General features: G+C 35.9%; 2 protein-coding genes across 2 annotated transcripts; both read left to right on the forward strand.

Annotated features, from left to right (window-relative positions):
• The first annotated feature begins 539 nt into the window (after positions 1-539).
• On the forward strand, positions 540-4893 carry LOC137817064 (uncharacterized). The gene is made up of 2 exons (XM_068620292.1): positions 540-550; positions 4200-4893. Exons 1-2 carry the CDS (start codon positions 540-542, stop codon positions 4891-4893), a joined length of 705 nt encoding a protein of 234 aa, XP_068476393.1.
• Positions 4890-22847, forward strand: LOC137817076 (uncharacterized). The gene is made up of 10 exons (XM_068620304.1): positions 4890-5488; positions 5584-6256; positions 19418-19820; positions 19903-19960; positions 20119-20711; positions 20758-20761; positions 20803-21232; positions 21307-21872; positions 21927-22422; positions 22476-22847. The coding sequence occupies exons 1-10, from the start codon at positions 4890-4892 to the stop codon at positions 22845-22847; spliced, it is 4194 nt and encodes a 1397-aa protein (XP_068476405.1).
• The last annotated feature ends 4309 nt before the right edge of the window (positions 22848-27156 follow it).

The raw sequence follows: 27156 nt of genomic DNA on the forward strand, positions 1-27156 counted from the left end.
GCACTTTTATTTGGTTCATTTTATGCTCTTTGAGTCTTTTAATTTCTGAATCCATATATGTTTTGTCAAGTCATGTTCATCCACAATGTCATCAATTCATAGTAGTCCTTTGCTTGGCTTGATTCTTTCTTGATTTTGGGTAATTTTGCTTGATTTGAAACTGCTGTGATATTGATCTTTTGGTGCCTTTTATTTTTAGTTTGAGTTCATATTTGTGTTTGGTTCTACACAAATTCCTTTACATTAATTCCATTGTGTTTATCTTTTGGTCTCTTGCTGTTTTTTTCCAGTTTTTCCAGAATCCCCTGTTTTACATTCTCTGTGCTGGCTGTTTTGTTCCAGAAAATTATTTTTACTCATAGGAAATTTTTGATTCTCTGGAATATGCAAGATTAGGCTGTTACAGAAAAGACAAAAAAAGAATCAGCTCAAAAGAGTCAATAGAAAAAAAATGATAAATATTTTAAAATCAGTGTGCAAATCTGGGCGCTACAGTTGGCGTGACTGAACACTGAAATTGAAAAAATTATTAAAAAACAATGGCTCATGGGTTTGGAGTGATTCCAAAGCCAGATTTTAGTTAAGATCTTGAATACCTTGCATATCAATTTTCAGAGGCAAATTACAAAAGGGCAGCTCAGCATAAATTGGGGAAAAACACGTTCTCTGGCCCACAACAATTTTCCAGTGGTGCTGTTTTTTATTTTGTAATCTAATTCTAGTGCTATTCTTAGGATTCTTTTTGTGTGCCTACCTTTATTTGAGTACCTTTATTTGCTTGTCTAATATTCTTGGAACTCTTTCTAGTTGTCACAATCTAACTCCATTTGTGTGGTACTGTATTCCAATTAAATTGTTTCTTGCTTTAATTCTTTGTCCTCTAAATTTGGTGCTGGAATTTATTCTCTTTTGGTGCTTAATTGAGTAGAAATTTGACTTGGGTAAGGTCTACTCGTCTTGATAGGTGCTGGAATTGGAGAATTAAGTCCTTAATTCTAAGGAGAACAAAGGCAAAGGCAGAATCAAAACACCACAAACACTTGGAGGGCCCAACAAGGAAAGACAACCAAGGAAGTGCCAATAGCAAAAACAAAAAAAGATCAACAAAGGGAGTTTTCTTAATTTTTGTCTTTGCTACTTAACTTGTGTTAATTACTTCTTTAATTACGTGATTAGACGGTGAGTGTGTCTTCAAGGGCTCCAAGTGTCCAAGAAGCCTCACCTAGGGCCGACTAGTGTAGAATTATCTAGTTTAGCAATTGTTAATTGTTTTGTTAATTGCTTTTGTTTAGTCTTGTTTAAAGCTTTGATTATTCGTTTTGTTTGTTAAATAGTTTGCATTGTTTTCTTGCATTCAAAATTTGATTTCTACATCCTCATTGTGTTTCAAGTGATTTACCTAAAGAAAGATTTGTGTGAAGGTCTTGAGGGATAGTTTTTGGCTAAGGCAAAGACTTGGTATTTAAGTAGTCCATTGTGACTCACCTCTCTTACCTGGAAAACTACCTTCATTAGCTTCCCTCCTCTTTCTTAAAAGTAAAACATTTCTAAACACAAAGCTTTAGTCATGTCTTCTCACTTCTCTAAATCTCTTAAAAGTGAGGTGAAATCCTTGAAATCTCTTTTGAAACAACTTTCCAAGGATATCCAATCAATTTCATCTAAACAATTGGAGAATGAGGCTAAAACTAATGAATTGACTAAAGCAAAGGATGAGAAGTCTCACATTTTAAAAAATTACCTTCTCATGCATCTATCTCTAAAGATCATGATTCTTTTGGGGAGGGAAGCCTTAGAATAAATTATTATTATCAAGCACCCCCTAGAAGACATAGAAGAGATAGAAAAGAACAAGAAAACCCAAGAGAGGTTAGGGTAGACCAACCCCATTTCCATGGAAAAGAAAATATAGAAGCTTGCCTAGATTGGGACATGAGGGTAGAAAAATTGTTTGCTTCCCATAAAGAAAGAAAGGAAAGAAAAATACAAAAGAAAAAAGAGGAAGTCGAAAGGGAAGCTAAAGAAAAAAAAAGCATGAGAAGACCCTTGAGAAACAAAAGGCGTGGGAGAAGAGTGTTCCTTCCCACAAGGTCATTCAACAAGACAAAAGATTTAAAAATACCTTTGAAAATATGTGTCTTGTTGAACAACCTCAAAGCCTTACCTTTTGTAAAGGAACACTTGCAAGCATAAGCAAAAAAGAAGAGTCTTTAAAAGAAGCTTGCATAGATAAAGATAAAGTAGATTATTTCTCATATGTGCTAGGATATCACCAATTGATATCTATAAGCATTTACAAAAACAAATTTTTATGTGAGGTAGTGCCTAAATAAACTTGTCATGTCTTATTGAGACAACCATTGCCAAGTGTACAAATTCTCATAAACAAAGGTTGTAACAACGAGACTATCTTTACACATAAGAGAGAAAGTCTTCACGAAGGAGAACTCATGGGTCAAATTAGAGTTGATAAAAATCTAGCGCTTTTAAAAGGAAAACTTTTGTCCCCAATGAGAAAAGAGGTTCAAAGACATTACCTTAGGTACAATTCTTGTTTTCAAATTACACCTAAGGCAATGTCTCAAGAACTCTATATTCCTTCACCTTTTGCAAATGATCCTTGGGAAGACACAAATTTCATATTAGAGCTTCCTAGGACAACAAAAGGTTTTGATTCCATTTTCATGGATATGGATAAACTCTTCTCTAGAGAAGTGATACCTCCTCATGGTTTATCTTCAAGCATAGTGTTGGATAGAGCTCCAAATTTCGCAAACCATGATTTGAGGATTCTCTTGGGAAAACTTGCAACTAAGTTGTACACTTTAAATTCTTATCATCCTCAAAAGCATGGTCAAAATACATTTGAAAATCTAGCTCTTTCTACTATGCCTAGAATAATCATAAAGGACAAACACAACTCTAGAGATGAGCATACATACCATAGTGTAGTTCACAAAACTACCAATATTTTCCCATTTGAAGTTGTATATGGACTTAATCCTCTTTCTCCTTTAGATTTATTACCCCTTCCTAATCCACATACCTTTGTGCATAAGGAAGGAGTTACAAAAGATGATTTTGTTAAGAAAATGCATGAGAGGATTCAAGAACAAATACAACAACAAATAGAGAAATATTATGAGAAGTTGCCAAAAACAATAGAAAAACAAAAGGAATGGCAACTTCCTAAAATTAATGTTTACACAACTGCTCAAACTAACACATTTGATTTGTTTGATGACTCACAGAGATGGACATTTGATCCTGGAGGACGAGCCTAGTTTTCAAAATAGGAATAAGGTTGTTGTTCGAGATCAAACCTGTAGATCTGAGGACAGATCCTCTCAAGAAGGAGGGGATGATGGAAACCATCCAGCCACATACATCCACATAATGATGATGAAGAAGAAACATTGGATTTGAGGACAAATCCTTTTCAAGAGGGAGGGGATGATGGAAGAGGCCCAAGCCCAAGCCCAAATACAAGTTCAAGCTTCAACTCAAGCCCAACAAATAGAAGATATGGGCAACCTAAGCATCATTGGATGTCTTTCTTTTGTAATTACTTTTGAGTATTTTTAGTAGAACATAAAGGGAGGTGTAGATATAAATATAAGAGGTGCAAATGTATAAAGCTAAGTCACACCTTCCATGTGACACAAAAGAAGGTGTAAGTATAGATTTAGGAGGTGCCAAAAATAGAAACCAAGTCACACTTCCCTTGTGACTAGGAATTGGCTCCAAATTCAAATGCTTCTCATTTGAATTTCCCTCCACTTTCTTTTTAATTTCCAGCCCCCTAAACACTATAAATAAGAGGGCTTGGCTCATGTATTTGCAAGATTATTGATAGTAAAATTATGCTGCCAACTTTGTGCCAAGCTTTGCTTCTATCTAGTTTCTAGGCTCTAATCTTCACATCCTTCACCTCTCATTGGGCTGGCCGAACCTTCCAACTTCCATACACACCATGCACCTTCAAGATCACCACAGCTCTTAGGAGGATCTTGCTCATACACATCCATGGCTTCCGCACCATCTTTCACATGATTTTAAGAAGAACTTCATGAATTTTCCATCAATACTAGTACTGCTAGTAATACTAGTACTGCAAGTAATACTAGTACTGCTAGTAATACTAGTACTGCTAGTAATACTATTACTGCTAGTAATGCTAGTACTGCTTGTAATACTAGTACTGCTTGTAATACTAGTACTGCTATTAATACTAGTATTGCTATTAATACTAGTACTGCTAATAATAGTAGTTCTACAAGTAATATTAGTTCTTCTAGTAATACTAGTTCTGCTAGTAATACTAGTACTGCTAGTAATACTTGTTCTGCTACTAATACTAGCACAGCTAGTAATACTAGTACTGCGAGTCATACTAGTATTGGTAGTAATACTACTATTGCTAGTACTGCTACTAATACTAGTACTGCTACTAATACTAGTATTGCTAGTAATGCTAGTAATACTAGTAATGTTAGTTCTGCTAGTAATGATAGTACTGCTAGTAGTAGTAGTTCTGCTAGTAATACTAGTTCTGCAAGTAATACTAGTTCTTCTAGTAATAATAGTTCTGCTAGTAATACTTGTTCTGCTAGTAATACTAGTATTGCTAGTAATACTAGCACTGGTAGTAATACTAGTATTGGTAGTAATACTACTATTGCTAGTACTGCTACTAATACTAGTACTGCTACTAATACTAGTATTGCTAATAATGCTAGTATTGCTAGTAATGCTAGTAATACTAGTAATGCTAGTTCTTCTAGTAATGCTAGTACTGCTAGTAATGCTAGTACTGCTTGTAATACTAGTACTGCTAGTAATACTAGTTTTGCTAGTCATACTAGTTCTGCTAGTCATACTAGTTCTGCATGAATACTAGTTCTGCTAGTAATACTAGTACTGCTAGTAATACTAGTACTGCTAGTAATACTTGTTCTGCTAGTAATACTAGTACTACTAGTAATACTAGTACTGCTAGTAATACTAGTACTTCTATAATACTAGTACTGCTAGTAATACTACTACTGCTATTAAAACAAGCACTGCTAGTAATATTAGTACTGCAAGTAATACTAGTACTACTAGTAATACATAGTACTGCTAGTAAAATTAGTACTGCTAGTAATACTAGTACTGCTAGTAAAACTAGTACTGCTAGTAATACTAGTTTTGTTAGAAATACTAGTACTGCTAGTAATACTAGTACTACTAGTAATACTAGTACTGCTAGTAATACTATTACTGCTAGTAATCCTAATACTGCTAGTAATCCTAGTACTGCTAGTAATCCTAGTAATGCTAGTAATGCTAGTACTGCTTGTAATACTAGTACTACTAGTAATACTAGTAATACTAGTACTGCTAGTAATACTATTACTGCTTGTAAAATTAGTACTGCTAGTAATACTAGTAATACTAGTACTGCTGGTAATACTAGTAAAACTAGTACTACTAGTAATACTAGTATGCAAGTAATACCTGTACTACAAGTAATACGAGTAGTGCTAGTAATACTAATAATACTAGTACTGCTAGTAATACTAGTAATGCTTGTACTACTAGTAATACTAGTACTGCTTGTAATACTAGTAATACTTGTACTGCAAGTAATACGAGTAGTGTTAGTAATGCTAGTAATACTAATAATAATAGTACTGCATGTAATACTAGTAGTGTTAGTAATGCTAGTAATACTAATAATAATAGTACTGCATGTAATACTAGTACTGCTAGTAATACTAGTAATGCTTGTACTACTAGTAATACTAGTACTGCTAGTAATACTAGTAATGCATGTCATACCAGTACTGCAAGTAATACGAATAGTGCTAGTAGTATTAGTAATGCTAGTAATACCAGTAATGCTAGTACTTCTAGTAATGCTAGTATTGCTAGTAATTCTAGTACTGCTAATAATAGTAGTACTGCTAGTAATACTAGTAATACTATTATTGCTAGTAAAACTAGTAATACTAGTACTGCTTGTAATACTAGTACTGCTAGTAATACCAGTACTGGTAGTAATACTAGTACTGCTAGTAATACCAGTACTGGTAGTAATACTAGTACTGGTAGTAATACGAGTACTGGTAGTAATACTAGTACTGTTAGTAATACTAGTACTGATATTAATACTAGTATTGCAAGTAATACTAGTACTGCTAATAATACTAGTTCTGCAAGTAATACTAGTTCTGCTAGTAATACTAGTCTTCTAGTAATACTAGTTCTGCTAGTAATACTAGTACTGCTAGTAATATTACTATTGCTAGTACTGCTAGTATTGCTACTAATACTAGTACTGCTATTATTATTAGTATTGTTAGTAATGCTAGTACTGCTAGTAATGCTAGTACTGCTAGTAATACTGCTATTGCTAGTACTGCTAGTAATACTAGTGATGGCAAAATTCATGAAGTTCTCCTTGAATCATGTAAGAGATGGTGCGGAAGCTATGAATGTGAGTGTGCAAGATCCTCCTAAGAGTGATGTTGACCTTGAAGGTGCATGATGTGTATGAACATTGGGAGGTTCGGCCAGCCCAAGGAAAGGTGAAGGATGTGAAGTTTAGAGCCTAGAGTTCTAGGGAGAAGCAAAGCTTGGCACAAAATGGCAGTATAACTTTACTCACAATAAACTTGCAAATACAAGGTGTAGGCCTTCCTATTTATAAGTTAAATGGCCGTAGAAGCTAAGCTAATGTCTAATGAAATGAAAGCCAAATGAAATGCAAATCACAAAGCACATAGTACATGTGCTCATGATCGGCCAAACAAAAGAGATTCTAGAATGTTCACTCAATTATGCTTTCTACACTACTCTAATTACTAAGCACCCCTAATGGGCCTCCATGTAACATGTACAAGGCTTTCTCTCTTCCATCCGTGGCTTCATTCAATTGGGCGTGAATGTGCTTAGCCATTGACCTTGTAATAGGGCCTAGACGCTCATCACGGTCTAGCTTTAGGTCTTGGCTTTCATGGTGGGATGTGCTTGGCCCTCCTCCATCATCCCCTCCCTCTTGGAAAGGATTTGTCCTCAAATCCAGCTCGTCATCGTCATTGGTACCTACAAATGGAGAAAGGTCAATTACATTAAAAGTGTCATGAACTCCATATTCAAGAGGTAGATCCAATTTATATGCATTGTTATTGACTCGCTTGAGGACTTGAAAGGGTCCATCACCTCGGGGACTTAGTTTGGACTTCCTCTGAGTTGGAAATCTATCTTTGCGAAGGTGAAGCCAAACTAAGTCTCCTTCCTCAAAAATTATTTCCTTCTTCCCTTTATTGTTATATTTTGCGTACTTCTCATTTTGTTGTTGTATTTGGAGTTTAATCTTCTCATGCATTTTCTTTACAAAGTCGGCTTTGATGACTCCTTCCTTATGCACAAATTCTTGTGGATTAGGAAGAGGTAACAAATCCATGGGTGTGAGAGGATTAAAACCATATACCACTTCAAAAGGAGAAGCATTAGTAGTCTTGTGAACTACTCGATTGTAAGCAAATTCAATGTGGGGAAGATACTCATCCCAAGATTTATGGTTGCCTTTCATGAGAGCCCTAAGCATAGTCCCAAGAGATCTATTGACTACTTCGGTTTGGCCATCCGTTTGAGGATGACAAGAAGTTGAAAATTGTAGTCTTGTTCCAAGTTTGCCCCAAAGAGTTTTCCAAAAATGGCTTATAAACTTCGGATCTCTATCGGATACTATACTTCTAGGGAGACCATAAAGTCTCACCACTTCTCTAAAGAAGAGTCTAGAAATATTTTGAGCATCATCTACCTTGTGGCATGGAATAAAATGGGACATTTTGCTAAAACGGTCCACTACCACAAAGATAGAGTCATGGCCTCTTGCAGTCCTAGGAAGTCCTAAAATGAAATCCATGCTAATGTCTTCCCAAGGAGCATTTGCAATCGGCAAAGGGGTTTAGAGTCCATGAGGCATTGTTCTAGACTTTGCTTTTAAACATGAGATGCATCTAGAACAATGTCTTTGGACATCTTTCCTCATGTGTGGCCAACAAAATTTTGCTTTTAAAAGGTCTAGAGTCTTATCAACTCCAAAATGGCCCATGAGTCCCCACTCCTGTGATTCTTTGACAAGGAGTTTCCTATGTGTTCCTTGGGGAATGCAAAGTTTTCCCTCTTTAAAAAGATATCCCTCGGACACATAGTAACCTCCTTGCGCTCTATGTAGACATTGGGCATAGATGGATGATAGTTCTTGATCTTCTTGGTAAAGCTCCCTTATGTGATCAAATCCAAGAATTTGGGCACCCAATTTTGAAAAGAGTGTATGCCACTTATTTGATTACATAAGGAAATTGTTCAAGAAATTCCATCCATTTAGCATGTCTCTTGTAGAGCTTGTGTTGGCCCTTCAAATATTTTAAAGACTCGTGATCACTATGGATGACAAATTCTTTGGACACAAGGTAGTGTTCCCAAGTTTTTAGGGCTCGCACAAGAGCATAGAGCTCTTTGTCATAGGTGGGGTAGTTGAGGGTGGCACCATGGAGTTTTTCACTAAAATAAGCAATGGAGTGTCCACCTTGCAACAATACCGCACCTATGCCTACCCCCGATGCATCACACTCTATCTCAAAAGTTTTGGAAAAATTTGGGAGAGATAGAATTGGTGCATTGGTGAGTTGAGCTTTTAGCCTTTGGAAGGCTTGCTCATGCTTTTCATTCCAACAAAATGCAACATCTTTTTTAACAAGTTCATTCAAAGGAGAAGCTAGACTAGAAAAATTAGGCACAAACCTTCTATAGAAGCTAGCTAACCCATGAAAACTTCTTACATCACTTACATTTTGTGGAGTGGGCCACTCGCGGATGGCTTTGATTTTCTCGGGATCTATAGATACTTTTGTTTACTATGAAGCCTAAGAAAACTACACTATCTACACAAAAGGTACACTTATCCCTATTTGCAAAAGGACTATTTTTCCTAAGCACTAGAAGAACTTCCCTAAGGTGTCTTAGATGGTCTTCTAGGGTTTTACTATACACTAAGATATCATCAAAATAAACTACTACATATTTACCTATACAATCTCTCAAGGTGTGATTCATAAGCCTCATGAAAGTACTTGGGGCATAGCCCAAAGGGCATCACCAACCACTCATATAATCCAAATTTGGTCTTAAAAGCGGTTTTCCACTCATCACCCTCCTTGATTCGAATTTGGTGATATCCACTTTTAAGGTCAATTTTGGAGAATAGAGTTGACCCATGTAATTCATCAAGCATATCGTTAAGCCTTGGGATTGGATGCCTATACTTGATGGTGATGTTGTTGATTGCTCGACAATCACAACACATGCGCCATTTTCCATCCTTTTTGGGCACCAACAAGACAGGTACAGCACAAGGACTTAGGCTCTTTTGAACCCAACCCTTCTCCAACAAGTCTTGAACTTGTGATTCTATCTCCTTTGTTTCCTCGGGGTTGGTTCTATAAGCAGGCCTATTTGGTAGGCTTGCCCCCGGAATGAAGTCAATTTGATGTTCTATACCTCTAAGGGGAGGAAGCCCAATGGGACCCTCATTAGAGAATAGATCTTCAAATTCACTTAAAAGGTTTTCTATTTTAGGAGGTAAATTCATAAGTTCACTACTTGTGGCAGTGCATGTAAGTGCTCCTTTACAAAAGATAAGGCTTGGTTGTTCAACAAGAAGCAAATTTTCAAAAACGTTTTCAAGAGGCTTTTCTTGTTGATCAACTTTGTGGGAAGGAACACTCTTCTCCCACGCCTTCCTATCCCAAAGGATTTTCTCTTTTTCTAGCGCTTTTTTTTTTTTGTTTTCCTCATCCCTCTTTTGCTTCATTTGTATTTGGTCTTTTACCACTTGAGAATGTGGTAAAGGACTAAGTACAAACTTTTTATACTTGTGGGTGAAGGAAATCTCGTTAGTGAGACCATCATGCAAGGTTTTCTTATCAAATTGCCATGGTCTCTCTAATAAGATATGACAAGCTTCCATAGGTACTACATCACATAAAACCTTGTCTTTGTAGTTCCCTATGGAAAACTTGATTTCCACTTGCTTGTCTACATGTAGTTCCCCATTTTCATTAAGCCATTGAAGTTTATAAGGTTTTGGGTGAGGAACTACTTGTAGCTTAAGCTTCTCCACCATCCTAGCACTACAACAATTACAACTAGATCCACTATCCACAATGAGGGAACATATGTTTTCTAAAACATTGCATCTTGTATGAAATATGTTCTCTCTTTGTGTTTCAATGGATGTGCTAGGGTGATTGTTGAGGGTTCTCCTAATCATAAGCAATTCTCCCTCTAGTGGAGCTACCCTCTCATCCTCTCCCCCCTCCTCTCTCTCACTAGGCTCATCCTCGCCACTAGTGTATTCATCTACACCCTTAAGAAACAAAGTCCTTTGGTTTGGACATTGTGCTTGCACATGCCCTCTACCATAGCACTTGAAACACTTAACATCTCTAGCTCGGATGGGTGGGGTGGAGGTTTCTTTGGTGAAAGGTTTGGTAGGTTCTTTTGGTTTTTCTTTTGATGTACTACCCTCCCTTCTAAACTCTTTTTTGGGATAAAAGTTAGAGTAAGGGCTCACCTTTTGACTTGACGTTTTGCGTAAGATTTGTTGCTCAACTTTAATGCAAAGTTGAACCAAGTCATTCAAGTCTTGGTAAGGTAAGAGCTCCATTCTATCTCTTATCTCAAGTGATAGGCCACTAAGGAACCTAGCTATTGTGGTATCCTTCTCTTCTATAATGGATGCTCTCATCATGTAGAGCTCCATTTTTTGTCTATACTCTTCCACACTCATGTTTTTTTGTTGGAGTCTTTGGAGCTTTTCCATCAACTCCCTATGGTAGTAGGAAGGTATGTGTCGGCGTCTTAGGGCTCCCCTAAGGTCATTCCAATATGTAATGGGAGGTTCCCTATGAAGACGCCTTTCTCTTTCGAGAGAGGTCCACCAATACATGGCGTTCCCTTGGAAGCTAAGGGTGGCTAGGGGTACCTTACGTTCTTCACTCACCCTATGGCAAGCAAAGAGTTGTTCTACCTTCATCTCCCAATCTAGGTAGGTTTCTACATTCTCCTTACCATGAAAGTGAGGTAGGTCTACTCTAGTTTCCCTTGGCCCCTCTTGCTCCCTTTGCCTATTCCTTCTAGGGGGTGGTTGGTAATAGTCATTAATTCTAAGGCTTCCCTATCCTAGAGACTCATTACTCCTAGATAGATGAGTATGAGTTTTCTTGGATTTTTGTGATTTTTGGGATTTCTCCTCTTGGGCTTTAGCCAATTCATTGATTTTATTCTCATTCTCCAATTGTCTAAAAGAAATCATTTGTACATCTTGTGAAACTTCTTTTAAAAGAGATTTTATAGATTAGACTTCACTTTCAATAGACTTTGGAGAGTGAGGAGGAGAAGACATGGCTAAAGTTTTTTGTGTATATAAGTGTTTTACCTTGAGGAAATTTAGGAAAGTCAAAGAAGGTAGTTTTCCAGGTAAGGGATGATGGAGGAGGGCCCAAGCTCACCACACGATGAAAGCCAAGCCTCCAAGACTAGACGGTCTAGGCCATGATGAGGAGCGGCTACATAAGGAGCGTCTAGGCCATGATGAGGATTCCTTCTAGACCGTCTAGCTTCACATACACATGGGTCAAAACTACGGTTTTGGGAAGAGAAGACCTTTGTAATTGTTACATAAAGGCCCATTAGGGGTGCTTAGTAATTAGAGTAGTGTAGAAAGCATATTTGTGTGAACATTCTAGAAAGACCATGGAGGGGGTGAGCATAAAAACTAGACACACCCCTCCCCATGTGCTCATTTGTGCACCCATGTGCCATGTGCACCCATGTGCTTCACATTTACATTTCATTTGGATAGCATTAGGGTTGCATTATGGTCCTCCTTAGCCTATAAAAGGAGGAGCCTACACCTTGTATTTTCAAGTTTAATTGAGTAAGGTTATGCTGCCATTTTTGTGCACAAGCTTTACTTCTCCTAGAAATCTAGGCTCTAAACTTCAATCCTTTCACCTTCTCCCTTGAGCTGGCCGAACCACTCAAACACCATACTCATCATGCACCTACAAGGCCAACACAACTCCTAGGAGGGTCTTGATCATCTCACCCATTGCTTCCGCACCTTATTTTCTACTTTGATTCAAGAAGAACACATGAAAATGCCATCAAGGGAGGTGAGTCACAAAGGACTACTTAAGTACCAAGCCTTTGCCTTAGCCAAAAACTATACCTCAATGTCTTCACACAAAACTTCCTCTTAGTAAACTACTTAGAACACAATTAAGTTGAGAAATCAAAACTTTTTTTTTTCAATGCAAGAAAAACAATGTATGCTAACTAATTAACAAAGCTAGACGGTTTTAACAAAACTTAAAACAACCACACATACAAAGCGTTACTAATTAAGCAATATAGAAACAACTAAGAACAATTAACAATTTCTAATTAAAGAGTTCTATACTAGTCGGCCCTAGGTGAGGCTTCTTGGACACTTGGAGCCCTTGAAGACAGACTCACCGTCTAATAACGTAATTAAGAAGTAATTAACACAAATTAAGTTGCAAGGAAATTAAGAAAACTCCCTTTGTTGATCCTCTTTTTCCTAAATGCACTTCCTTGTTCTCTTTCCATGTTGGCCCTCCAAGTGTTTGTAGTGTTTTTCAAGAAAGCTTGATTCGGCCTTGGCTTTGTTTCCCCTTAGAATGAAGGTTTTAATTCTCCAATTCCAGCACCTATCAAAAGACTAGACCTTACCCAAGTCAAGTTTCCATTCAATTAAGCACCAAAGGAGAAATAAATTCCAGCACCAAATTAGAGGTCAAAGAACAAAAGCAAGAAACAATTTAATTGAATAAAACAGTACCACCAAAAGGAGTTAGATTATGACAACTAGAAAGAGGTCCAAGAAATATTAAGCAAGCAAATAAAAGGTACTCAATTAAAGGTAGGCACACAAAAGAATTCCTAAGAATGGCACTAGAATTAGATTACAAAATAAAAAACAGCACCACTGGAAAATTTGTTGTGGGCCAGAAACGTGTTTTTCCCCAATTTATGCTGAGCTGTTTTTTTAAGATATGATTCTGAAATTTGATATGCAAGATATTCAAGATCTTAGCTAAAATCTGGCTTTGGAATCACTCAAAACGCATGCACCATTTGTTTTTAATAAATTTTGCAATTTTGGTGTTCAGTTACGCCAGTTGTAGCGCCTCAGGTTTGCACACTGATTTTAAAAGATTTATCATTTTTTTTCTGTTGATTCTTTTGAACTAATTCTTTTTTTGTCCTTTCTATAACACTTCAAACTTGCATATTCCAGAGAATCAAAATTTTCCTATGAGTGAAAATATTTTTCTGGAACAAAACAGCCAGCACAGAGAAAGTGAAACAGGGAATTCTGGAAACTGGAAACAAAAACAGCAAGATACCAAAATTTAAACACAATGGAATTTGTGAAATAGAATTTGTGTAGGATCTAAACACAAATAGGAACTCAAACAAAAATTAAAAAGGCACCAAAAGATCAAAGAACAGCAGATTCAAAGCAATTAAAGATACCCAAAATCAAGAAACAATCAAGCCAAATAAAGGACTACTAAGAATTGTTGACATTGTGGATGAACATGACTTGACAAAACATATATGGATTCAGAAATTAAAGATTCAAAAGCATAATATGAACCAAATTAAAAGTGCAATAAAGACTCAAAAGCCTAAAAGAAAACAGCAACTCAAAGGTGTATGGAATCCTATCACAATTTGCACAAGAATTGTTCAAGATCAATTGAACAAAGTGCACCGGTTGGATCTTCCAAATAGCACACCAAAACAAATTAAAATGTAAAAAACAACAAGACAATTATGGAAATAAGATGAACAACATGAGAAGAACTAAAAATGAAAAGACCAAAAGCAACTCATCTTGAAGAACCTAAGCTCATGATACCAAATGATGGCAAAATTCATGAAGTTCTTCTTGAATCATGTAAGAGATGGTGCGGAAGCTATGGATATGTGTGTGCAAGATCCTCCTAAGAGTGATGTTGATCTTGAAGGTGCATGATGTGTATGAACATTGGGAGGTTCGGCCAGCCCAAGGAAAGGTGAAGGATGTGAAGTTTAGAGCCTAGAGTTCTAGGGAGAAGCAAAGCTTGGCACAAAATGGCAGCACAACTTTACTCACAATAAACTTGCAAATACAAGGTGTAGGCCTTCCTATTTATAAGCTAAATGGCCGTAGAAGCTAAGCTAATGTCTAATGAAATGAAACCCAAAGTTATGCTTAGTATTAGTTGTGGTGTAAATAGCATAAACTTGATTCCATGAGACTTGACCTAGATTTACTAAAGATTTGGTCACTTTCTAGAAGGATTCTCCACATGGCCATGTGCTCCATGTGATGTAAATTTGCATTTCATTTTGATTAGCATTAGGGTTGCATTATGGTCCTCTTTAGCCTATAAAAAGAGGAGCCTGCACCTTGTATTTTCAAGTTTATTGTGAGTAAAAGTTATGCTGCCATTTTGTGCCAAGCTTTGCTTCTCCCTGGAACTCTAGGCTCTAAACTTCACATCCTTCACCTTTCCTTGGGCTGGCCGAACCTCCCTATGTTCATACCTATCATGCACCTTCAAGATCAACATCACTCTTAGGAGGATCTTGCACACACCTTGATGTGATTCCAATAGCCATATAGAGAAAGGTTCTTGACCTTCTTAGGAATCACCTTGAGTTGGACATTATAGAGGCACTTTTCTTAGAGTTGGATCATTGTTCTAAGACAAGAACTCACCAAAAACTAGTACCAAATCCCAAACTCATTTGGATGAACCAATTTTAGTCAAATTGAACCGAACAAAAGAGTAAGAAAAGCAAAGGAACAAGATGAATGGACAGAATTATAAAATTGCCGAACCAAAATACTCATAAAAACAGCAAGAACACCAAACCAAACTCAAGAACACAAGCTAACAAAAACAAATGAAAGAGGAGAAAGGAAGGAGAGAAGAAATGCTCATGAAGATGGAAGGAGGATGGATGATCTCGCCACTAGAAGTGTGGAATGCTCCTAGATGAGAGTGATGCCGCCACTTGAGGACTCCATTGATCCATCAAGATAAGACTAGAGAAGAAGGCTCAAAGCTCTCCAAAGTTCACTCAAAATTTGAGTAGAGTTTTCTTAGATTAATTCCAATCTTAATTTTACAAAGGAAGCACCTCTATTTATAGCCTAAGGTGCTGAAAAATAGGTGGGAAATTTCAAATAAACTCATTTGAAATTCCCACCAAAAACAAGTCACATGGGAGGTGTGACCTTTTTCTACTATGACACCTCCCAAAAACTACACCTACACCACTCTCCTAAGTCAAATGGGTAATGTGACTTTATTTTACATTTTCACACTCCTTTATTTAATAACCACACCTCCTAAAACTATACAAGAGTATTTCAAAGCTTGGCCTTGCCCCTCATGGGATGGACTTGGGCTCTTTGGGCTTTGGCCTTCTTGGGCTTGGGCTTTGGGCTTGGGCCTCATCTTTATTTTATGTATTCTTTTAATTTTGAGAAGACTAGAAGGAAGAACTTCAAATGTGAGGGTGGATGTCCTCTTCCTCCATTAATAAAAGCCTCCTTTATTTGATTCTCATCATACTCCTCGAGTTGGAGAGAATTCGTCCACGAATTCTGAATCCCTGCATATAACAAAGTCAGTTTAGTTTTACAATTAAAAGTGGAAGAAAAATGTAAACATGACTTAGCATTTGTAAATAATGGGATTTCAGAAAAGGAGGTTCTATTAATCGACCAAGTTGGAAAAATTTGTTTGGGAATGATGTGATGTTTTGGAAAAAGACCTCTTAAATGGTGACAACCATTAGGAGGTATGAACAAATTATCCCTAACAGTTTTTAACCAAGATGGTGGTGAAATAGGAACCTTGGGTAAGGAAAAAGATAAGGAAGGAAAACACCTTGGAGGTGAAAGGATTAGATCCATGTCAACTTGGCCTTCTTTGTCTTTTTCTTTTTTACTTGTGGTAGGTGGGTGAGGTAGGTCTTGTTTTACCTTTTTTATCATTAAGATTTGTTTTTGTGGACAATGAAGAGCTATGTTCCCAAAACCTAAACATTTAAAACATTTGATATTTGAAGGTTGGGTAGGTGACTTAGGATTAGAAGGATTTGTAGTAGAAACTTTCTTTGGAAACATGGTTTGTTTGGAAAAATTGGAAGGACAATTTTGAGTAGACATTTTGTTGGCATCCTTCCTAGAAGAGTTGTAGAAATTATAATCATGAGTATTTTTGAAAGTTGTTTTCAAAAGATAGGATTCTACCTTGATGGCTTGGCGAAACACTTTCTTTAAAGAAGAGTACTCATTTAATTCTGCAATTTCTCTAATATCTCTTCTCAAACCATGTACAAACCATTTTAGCTTTGACTCTTCATTAGCATGCATATTCATTTTAGTCAAAGTTGATTCAAAATCTTTAATGTATTCTTCTACCATCCTATGTCCTTGAGGAAGCCTTTGGAACTTCAACAAGTGTTCCTTCCTAGAAGGAGGAACAAACCTCACGCGCATACACTCTTTCAAAGCATTCCAAGAAACCACGGGAGGTTTCTTGCGATATATAATGTCCATTACAATTTTATGCCACCATTCTTTGGCATAGCCCAAAAAGGATGAAGAAACTATCCTAAGTTTATCGTCATCTTGGACCCTATACACATGAAAATAATGGTCAACCTTAGTCTCCCAATCTAAATACACATTAGGATCACTATCACCATTAAAACTAGGGACTTTTTTACAAGCAATGTTGAACACTTGGTGATATCTTTGGTCACGGTTATAGCTCTCTTCATGAGAATGATGGTGATGCCTCCTTCTTCTATGTTCTTCTTCACCAAGGACTGAAGCTTTGGAAGGAGAATGCTGTTTGTAAGATGCACCACTTGAATAGCCAGCCATTTTGCAAATATAAAACAGAAAACACACAGAAACAGCAAACAAGTTAAGAAACAAAATTAGCAAAAACAGTGAGCTTGGCAATGAAATTGCCGAAGTGAATTGAGGCAGAAAAATAGGTCACTCTCAAAGAAATAATGTCCTTGCACCAATCTGATCTTGAGGCCTTGGAATCCTCAAATGAAAGATGTCAAAGCAAGCACACCAATCTCAAAGGCAACCACCACAAAACCAATGAAACAATAAAGACAAACAAGAAAAGGTATAAGCAAAGAAAGGTATTTGCAAAAGGAATACTATATGTAAGACAAACTCAAAGAGTAAAGAATGAAAGACAATCAAGAAAATAAAGAACTCAATGAGAAAGTAGGCACACAAAAGAATACTTAAGGAAAAGCACTAGAGTAGATGAAGAAAACAAAAATTTAGCTACTGGAAAATTTTTTTTAATGCAAACTGTGCTTGATATTCACTGATTTAACTGGAATGATGTAGAGCGAACTGGATTATGAAATTTAAACCACAGAAACTTCAAGATATTAACTCAATAATGGCACTGAAATCAATTCAAAACAGTAAGCCAATTGAGAGAAATAAATTTTTCAAAATCGCTGCCAGATTACCGTATTTTTTTCGGCAGAAATGTACACTTTTTTTTATTTTATTTATCATTTTTTGTGTACTTCGTATTTTTGAATGATTATTTTTTCTATTCTTTTCTAACACTTTGAATATCTCAAATCCAGAATTTCAGAATTTTCCAGTAAGTAAATCAATTGCAATAAGGAAAAACAGTAAGCACTTTTTTTTCAGAAACAGAGGAATCCTAATAGGAATAAAAAAAACAGGATGATGAACTAGCAAAGACATAATAGAAAATGATGTATTGGAACTTGTATAGGTCTAGAATACAAGTATGAACTCAATTCTAAAAAGAAAATGCACAAAGGATCAACATCAATTCAGAAAATTATATGATACCAAAGCAAGAAACAATCAAAACAATAAAAGTACTACTAGAAGTAATGACAATTATGGAATAACATGACTAAGACAAAACTTGACATGATTCAAAAATTAAAAGACACTTCACAAATTTTAATAACAAGTGAAAGGAAGCTTAAGGTAAACTCTAGGAAGGATAATGCCATTCCAAAAGAGCAACCATACTCATAAGAATTATGAGTGCCATAAACCTTTTCACAAGCACTTGGTGTAAAAGAAAAACAGCAAGAAAACTCAATTAACACCTAAAACAGAAACTTAAATTGCAAGAAAAATTAAAGAGCTCTTGAAATTAAAGTGCACACAACTCAACAATTAAGCAAGAAGAACCTAAGACTCATGATACCACATGATGTGATTCCAATAGCCATATAGAGAAAGGTTCTTGACCTTCTTAGGAATCACCTTAAGTTGGACATTATAGAGGCACTTTTCTTAGAGTTGGATCATTGTTCTAAGACAAGAACTCACCAAAAACTAGTACCAAATCCCAAACTCATTTGGATGAACCAATTTTAGTCAAATTGAACCGAACAAAAGAGTAAGAAAAGCAAAGGAACAAGATGAATCGACAGAATTATAAAACTGCCGAACCAAAATACTCATAAAAACAGCAAGAACACCAAACCAAACTCAAGAACACAAGCTAACAAAAACAAATGAAAGAGGAGAAAGGAAGGAGAGAAGAAATGCTCATGAAGATGGAAGGAGGATGGATGATCTCGCCACTAGAAGTGTGGAATGCTCCTAGATGAGAGTGATGCCGCCACTTGAGGACTCCATTGATCCATCAAGATAAGACTAGAGAAGAAGGCTCAAAGCTCTCCAAAGTTCACTCAAAATTTGAGTAGAGTTTTCTTAGATTAATTCCAATCTGAATTTTACAAAGGAAGCACCTCTATTTATAGCCTAAGGTGCTGAAAAATAGGTGGGAAATTTCAAATAAACTCATTTGAAATTCCCACCAAAAACAAGTCACATGGGAGGTGTGACCTTTTTCTACTATGACACCTCCCAAAAACTACACCTACACCACTCTCCTAAGTCAAATGGGTAATGTGACTTTATTTTACATTTTCACACTCCTTTATTTAATAACCACACCTCCTAAAACTATACAAGAGTATTTCAAAGCTTGGCCTTGCCCCTCATGGGATGGACTTGGGCTCTTTGGGCTTTGGCCTTCTTGGGCTTGGGCTTGGGCTTTGGGCTTGGGCCTCATCTTTATTTTATGTATTCTTTTAATTTTGAGAAGACTAGAAGGAAGAACTTCAAATGTGAGGGTGGATGTCCTCTTCCTCCATTAAGAAAAGCCTCCTTTATTTGATTCTCATCACACCTACATAGCTTCCGCACAATTTTCTTACATGATTCAAGAAGACCTTCATGAAATTTGCCATCAGTAATACTAGTACTGCGAGTACTGCTCGTGCAAGTACTGGTAGTAATACTAGTACTGTTAGTAATACTAGTACTGCTAGTACTGCTCGTGCAAGTACTGGTAGTAATACTAGTACTGTTAGTAATACCAGTACTGCTAGTAATACCAGTACTGCTTGTAATACTAGCACTGCAAGTAATACTAGCACTGCTAGTAATACTAGCACTCCAAGTAATACTAGCACTGCTAGTAATACTAGCACTGCAAGTAATACTAGCACTGCTAGTAATACTAGCACTGGTAGTAATACTACTATTGCTAGTACTGCTACTAATACTAGTATTGCTAGTAATGCTAGTAATACTAGTAATGCTAGTTTTGCTAGTAATGCTAGTACTGCTTGTAATACTATTACTGCTAGTAATACTAGTTCTGTTAGTAATACTAGTTCTGCTAGTAATACTAGTTCTGCTAGTAATACTAGTTCTGCTAGTAATACTAGTACTGCTAGTAATACTTGTTCTGCTAGTAATAGTAGTACTGCTAGTAATACTAGTACTGCTAGTAATACTAGTACTTTTATAATACTAGTACTGCTAGTTATACTACTACTGATATTAAAACGAGTACTGCTAGTAATATTAGTACTGCAAGTAATACTAGTACTACTAGTAATACATAGTACTGCTAGTAAAACTAGTACTGCTAGTAATACAAGTTCTGCTAGTAATACTAGTACTGCTAGTAAAACTGGTACTGCTAGTAATACTAGTTCTGCTAGTAATGCTTGTACTACTAGTAATACTAGTACTGCTTGTAATACTAGTGATGCAAGTAATACTTGTAATGCAAGTAATACGAGTAGTGCTAGTAATGTTAGTAATGCTAGTAATACTAATAATACTAGTACTACAAGTAATACTAGTACTGCTAGTAATACTAGTAATGCTTGTACTACTAGTACTGCTACTAATACTAGTAATGCATGTCATACCAGTACTGCAAGTAATACGAATAGTGTTAGTAATATTAGTAATGCTAGTAATACTAGTAATTCTAGTACTTCTAGTAATGCTAGTATTGCTAGTAATTCTAGTACTGCTAGTAATAATAGTATTGCTAGTAAAACTAGTAATACTAGTACTGCTACTACTGCTTGTAATACTAGTACTAAGAGTAATACTAGTACTAGTAGTAATACTAGTACTGGTAGTAATACGAGTACTGCTAGTAATACTAGTACTGCTATTAATACTAGTATTGCTAGTAATGCTAGTAATACTAGTAATGCTAGTACTGCTAGTACTGCTAGTATTGCTAGTATTGCTAGTACTGCTAGTACTGCTAGTATTGCTAGTACTGCTAGTAATACTGCTATTGCTAGTACTGCTAGTAATACTAGTACTGCTAATAATACTAGTTCTGCTACTAATACTACTTGTGCTAGAAATACTAGTTATGCTAGTAATCCTAGTATTGCTAGTAATACTAGTACTGCTATTATTATTATTATTGTTAGTAATACTAGTAATGCTAGTACTGCTAGTAATGCTAGTACTGCTAGTAATACTGCTATTGTTAGTACTGCTAGTAATACTAGTACTGCTAATAATACTAGTTCTGCTAGTAATACTACTTGTGTTAGTAATACTAGTTATGCTAGTAATCCTAGTATTGCTAGTAATACTAGTACTGCTAGTAATACTTGTTCTGCTAGTAATACTTGTTCTGCTAGTAATACTAGTACTGCTAGTAATACTAGTACTGCTAGTAATACTAGTACTGCTAGTAATACTGGTACTTCTATAATACTAGTAATGCTAGTAATACTACTACTGCTATTCAAACGAGTACTGCTAGTAATACTAGTACTGCAAGTAATACATAGTTCTCTAGTAAAACTAGTACTGCTAGTAATACAAGTACTGCTAGTAATACTAGTACTGCTAGTAAAACTAGTACTGCTAGTAATACTAGTTCTGCTAGAAATACTAGTACTGCTAGTAATACTAGGAATACTAATACTGCTAGTAATACTAGTACTGCTAGTAATACTAGTAATGGTAGTACTGCTAGTAATGCTAGTACTGCTAGTAATGCTAGTACTGCTAGTAATGCTAGTACTGCTAGTAATACCAGTACTGCTGGTAATACTAGTACTGCTTGTAATACTAGTAATACTAGTACTGCCAGTAATACTAGTAATGCAAGTAATACCAGTACTGCAAGTAATACGAGTAGTGCTAATAGTATTTGTAATGCTAGTAATACCAGTGATGCTAGTACTGCTAGTAATGCTAGTAATTCTAGTACTGCTAGTAATACTAGTACTGCTAGTAATACTAGTAATACTAGTACTGCAAGTAAAACTAGTAATGCTAGTAATACTACTACTGCTATTCAAACGAGTACTGCTAGTAATACAAGTACTGCAAGTAATGCTAGTAATACATAGTTCTCTAGTAAAAGTAGTACTGCTAGTAATACAAGTACTGCTAGTAATACTAGTACTGCTAGTAAAACTAGTACTGCTAGTAATACTAGTTATGCTAGAAATACTATTACTGCTAGTAATACTAGTAATACTAGTACTGCTAGTAATACTAGTACTGCTTGTAATACTAGTAATACTAGTACTGCCAGTAATACTAGTAGTGCAAGTAATACCAGTACTGCAAGTAATACGAGTAGTGCTAATAGTATTTGTAATGCTAGTAATACCAGTAATGCTAGTACTGCTAGTAATGCTAGTATTGCTAGTAATTCTAGTACTGCTAGTAATACTAGTACTGCTAGTAATACTAGTACTGCTAGTAATACTAGTACTGCAAGTAAAACTAGTATTACTAGTACTGCTAGTACTGCTCATGCAAGTTCTGCTTGTAATACTCGTACTGCTTGTAATACTAGTACTTCTCGTAATACTAGTACTGCTAGTAATACTAGTACTGCTAGTAATACTAGTACTTCTATTAATACTAGTATTGCTAGTAATACAAGTACTGCTAGTAATACTACAATTGCTAGTAAGACTTGTAATGCAAGTAATACTACTAGTCAAGCAATACTAGTACTGCTAGTACTGCTAGTAATACTAGTGCTACTAGTAATACCAGTGCTGCTAGTAATGCTAGTACTGGTAGTAATACTACTACTGCTAGTACGGCTCGGGCAAGTACTGCTTGTAATACTAGTACTGCTATTAATACTAGTACTGCTAGTAATACTAGTACTGCTAGTAAGACTAATAATGCAAGTAATACTACTAGTGCAAGTAATACTAGTACTGCTAGTAATACTAGTGCTGCTAGTAATACTAGTGCTGCTAGTAATACTAGTAATGCAAAGTATACTAGCTCTCCAAGTAATACTAGCACTGCTAGTAATACTAGTAATATTAGTACTGTTAGTAATGCTACTACTTGTTGAACCTAGTTGTGTACAAGCTTTGAAGAGATCAAACCCTTTGAAGGATGTTGAAGGCTTGGTTGTGCTTGTTGTTGCTGAGTTGTCTTAGTTAGGATCTGGAGTAGATTGGTTACGTAATTCACTCTTGATTGAATCCAAAGCATAGGCATTCTCAATCTTTTTAAAAGAAAAGTGGTTTTCAAACTAAGTGAAAAAGAATCGATTTTTTTGTCGAAACAACCGATTGTTTTATACTTAGGTGTTTTTAGAAAGGGTTGAAAACTATTTTTCAAATGGTTGAGCTGGTAAAACTAAAACAACCGATTGATTCGAGGAAACAACCGATTGTTTGTTTCGGTATCATAACAGGAAAAATTGTTTTAGCTTTGGCCGAGCTTGAAATGTTCTAACTGTTTACGCTGCAGTCTTTAAAAGCTTTGACCAATCTTTAAATGAAATAAATATGTTTGTTAAGATTTGATAACAAACATCTTTGAAAAAATTCAGAAAAACAGATTTCAAAAAGAACAATCTTTTGAGAACAACAAGATTCTGATTTTCAAAGAGTTGAGATTGCTTAGAGATTGAGATTGATTAAAGTGTTTGAGATAGGATTTCTGCTTGTACTGATTTCAGATTTGCTTCTGTAACAAGTGTAATCCTTGTACTTTGTTGAACAACTTTCTTCTGTGTGTTTGCTGAGAAGTGTTGTGTGTTCTTGAGGGGATCAAGATCAGCATTCTTTGTGTTGGTGTGTTGGCCAAGAGAAGTGTGTGTCTTGAGGGGATCAAGGTCACTTTCTTGGTTGTGTTGTAAGTCATCTAGGTTTGATTGCTTAGTGGAATTCCTCAGTGGTTTCTGAGAAGACTTGATGTAGCTCTAGATTTAGAGTGAACCAGTATAAACATTTGTGTGCATTCTCTCTATCCTTAATCTCTTTAAATTCAGTTTTGATATTTGTTAACTGGTATAAACAACCGATTGTTTCTGTGAAACAACCGATTGTTTTTCTGGTGCTGCTGTTTTTTTCTTATTGATTTGGCAAACTGAATTCCTTATCAATTGTTTCTTGAGATAATTTCATTCTTGACTTAAAAGTTTTCGAAATCCCTCTTTAAACCATTCTTCCCCCTTCTAGTTTAAATCCATACATTCTAACAATTGGCATCAAGAGCTTGGTTCTTGAAAGTTATTCAAGTTGATCTTAAAACTGTTTTTAAATCAACAGACCACCTCTGTTTTGTGGTTTGAACTACCAATTTTGGAAAGTAAGAATGAAAATCTTTATGGAATCACTTGACAAAGGAATTTGGGATGCAATTGAAAATGGTCCTTTTGTCCCAAAGTTTAAAAAAGAAGGATTTGTCATTGAAAAGCCTTGGCCACAATGGACTGATTCAGAAAGCAAGAAGGCCAAATTCGATTGCATTGCCAAAAATATAATAACATCTGCTTTAAATTCTGATGAGTTTTTCAGGGTCTCTCAATGCAAATCATCAAAAGAAATGTGGGACACCTTGGAAGTAACTCATGAAGGTAAAAATGAGGTAAAGAGAGCTAGGAAGCATACTCTAATCCAAGAGTATGAGATGTTCAGAATGCTCAAAGGTGAAACAATTGCTGAAGTGCAGAAAAGATTCACGCACATCATCAATCATCTCATGAGCCTTGACAAGACCTTTGAAAAGGAAGAGCTAAACATCAAGATCTTGAAATGTCTTGATAGAGCATGGCAACCCAAGCTCACCACACTATGAAATGCCAAGCTCCAAGTCTAGACCGTCTAGAACCATGTGGGGAGCGTCTAGACTAAAAAAGGAGAGCGTCTAGCACAAGATGAGGGGCGGCTACATAAGGAGCGTCTAGAAGGAAGCCTAGACCTTCTAGGACCAAGCACGTTCACGCACACATGTGTCAAAGCTACGTTTGGAGGGAGAATACCTTGTACATGTTACATGGAGGCCCATTAGGGGCGCCTTAGTAATTAGTGTAGTGTTAGAAAGCATAAACTTGTCTTACACATGATTTACCCTAGATTTTGTGCACATTCTAGAACTTTGCTTCACATGGCCGACCATGTGCCCATGTGCTCCATGTGGAGTCATTTCCATTTCATTTGAGAAGCATTTCATCTTCTCTTAGCTTAGGATTTACGGCCTCCTTGGCTTATAAAAGGAGAAGCCATCTCTTGTATTTTTCAAGATTAATGAGAGTAATGTTATGCTGCCAACATTGTGCCATACATTGCTTTTCCCTAGTTTCTAGGACCTAATCTTCATCTTCATACACATCATGCACCTTCAAGATCACCATAGCTCCTAGGAGGATCTTGCACATTTACATCCATAGCTTCCGCACCATTTTTCACATGATTCCGAGAAGAGCTCCATGAATTTGCCATCATTTGGTATCATGAGCATATGTTCTTCAAAGATGAGTAGTTCTTGGTCTTTTTCATTTTGAGTTCTTCTTTATTTCATGTTGTTCATCTTGTTTCCATAATTGTCTTGCTTTTTTTTAAATTTTACTTTGATTTGGTGTGCTATTTGGAAGATCCAACCGGTGCATTTTGTTCAATTGATCTTGAACAATCCTTGTGCAATTTGTGATAGGATTCCATACACCTTTGAGTTGCTGTTTTTTCCTTTAGGTATTTGAGTCTTTATTGCACTTTTATTTGGTTCATATTATGCTCTTTGAGTCTTTTAATTTCTGAATCCATATATGTTTTGTCAAGTCATGTTCATCCACAATGTCATCAAATCATAAGTAGTACTTTGTTTGGCTTGATTGTTTCTTGATTTTGGGTATTTTTGCTTGTTTTGAATCTGTTGTGATTTTGATCTTTTGGTGCCTTTTATTTTTAGTTTGAGTTCATATTTGTGTTTAGATCTACACAAATTCCTTTACATTAATTCCATTGTGTTTATCTTTTGGTCTCTTGCTGTTTTTTTTCCAGTTTTTCCAGAATCCCCTGTTTTACATACTCTGTGCTGGTTGTTTTGTTTCAGAAAATTATTTTCCCTCATAGGAAATTTTTGATTCTCTGGATTATGCAAGATTGAGGTGTTACAGAAAAGACAAAAAAAAAGAATCAGCTCAAAAGAGTCAATAGAAAAAAAATGATAAATATTTTAAAAACAGTGTGCAAATCTGGACGCTACAGTTGGCGTAACTGAACACTGAATTTGAAAAATTTAATAAAAAACAATGGTTCATGCGTTTGGAGTGATTCCAACGCCAGATTTTAGTTAAGATCTTGAATATATTGCATATAAAATTTCAGAATAAAATCTTAAAGGGGCAGCTCAGCATAAATTGGGGAAAATCACGTTCTCTGGCACACAACAATTTTCCAGTGGTGCTGTTTTTTATTTTGAAATCTATTCTAGTGCTATTCTTAGGATTCATTTTGTGTGACTACCTTTATTTGAGTACCTTTATTTGCTTGTCTAATATTTCTTGTAACTCTTTCTAGTTGACACAATCTAACTCCATTTGTGTGGTATTGTTTTTTCCAATTAAATTGTTTCTTGCTTTTATTCTTTGACCTCTAAATTTGGTGTTGGAATTTATTCTCATTTGGTGCTTATTTGAGTGGAAATTTGACTTGAGTAAGGTCTAGTCTTCTTGATAGGTGCTGGAATTGGAGAATTAAGTCCTTAATTCTAAGGGGAACAAAGGCAAAGGCAGAATCAAACACTTCTCAAAACACCACAAACACTTGGACGGCCCAACAAGAAAAGACAACCAAGGAAGTGCCAATAACAAAAAGGATCAACAAAGGGAGTTTTCTTAAATTTTCTTTGCAACTTAACTTGTGTTAATTACTTCTTTAATTACGTGATTAGACGGTGAGTGTGTCTTCAAGGGCTCCAAGTGTCCAAGAAGCCTCACCTAGGGCCGACTAGTATAGAGTTTACTAATTAGCAAATTGTTAATTGTTTTTAGCTACTTTTCCTTGCTTAATTAGCTACGCTTTTCACTTGTATTGCTTTGTTTAAGCTTTGGTTAATTCGTCTTGCTTGGTTCATTAGTTAGCTTGCATTGTTTTCTTGCATTAAAATCTGATTTCTCAACTTAATCGTGTTCTAAGTAGTTTACTAAGAGAAAGCTTTGTGTGAAGACATTAAGGGATAGTTTTTGGCTAAGGCAAAGGCTTGGTATTTAAGTAGTCCTTTGTGACTCACCTCCCTTACCTGGAAAACTACCTTCTTTGACTTTCCTAAGTTTTCTTAAGGAAAAATACTTGTATACACAAAGCTTTAGCCATGTCTTCTTCTTCTCACTCTCCAAAGTCTATTGAAAGTGAAGTAAAATCTATAAAAAC

Source organism: Phaseolus vulgaris, chromosome 10 (genome assembly GCF_000499845.2).
Source record: "Phaseolus vulgaris cultivar G19833 chromosome 10, P. vulgaris v2.0, whole genome shotgun sequence".
Lineage (NCBI taxonomy): Eukaryota > Viridiplantae > Streptophyta > Magnoliopsida > Fabales > Fabaceae > Phaseolus > Phaseolus vulgaris.

What these genes read in the sequence shown, in the direction of transcription:
- LOC137817076 (XM_068620304.1), top strand. Translation starts at nt 4,890, where the DNA reads ATGAATACTAGTTCTGCTAGTAATACTAGTACTGCTAGTAATACTAGT. An exon ending in TAGTAATACTAGTTCTGCTA is followed by an intron (nt 6,257 to 19,417) that starts GTAATACTAGTA and finishes TGATTCAAGAAG; the next exon opens with ACCTTCATGAAATTTGCCAT. An exon ending in TAGTAATGCTAGTACTGCTT is followed by an intron (nt 19,821 to 19,902) that starts GTAATACTATTA and finishes TAGTAATACTAG; the next exon opens with TTCTGCTAGTAATACTAGTA.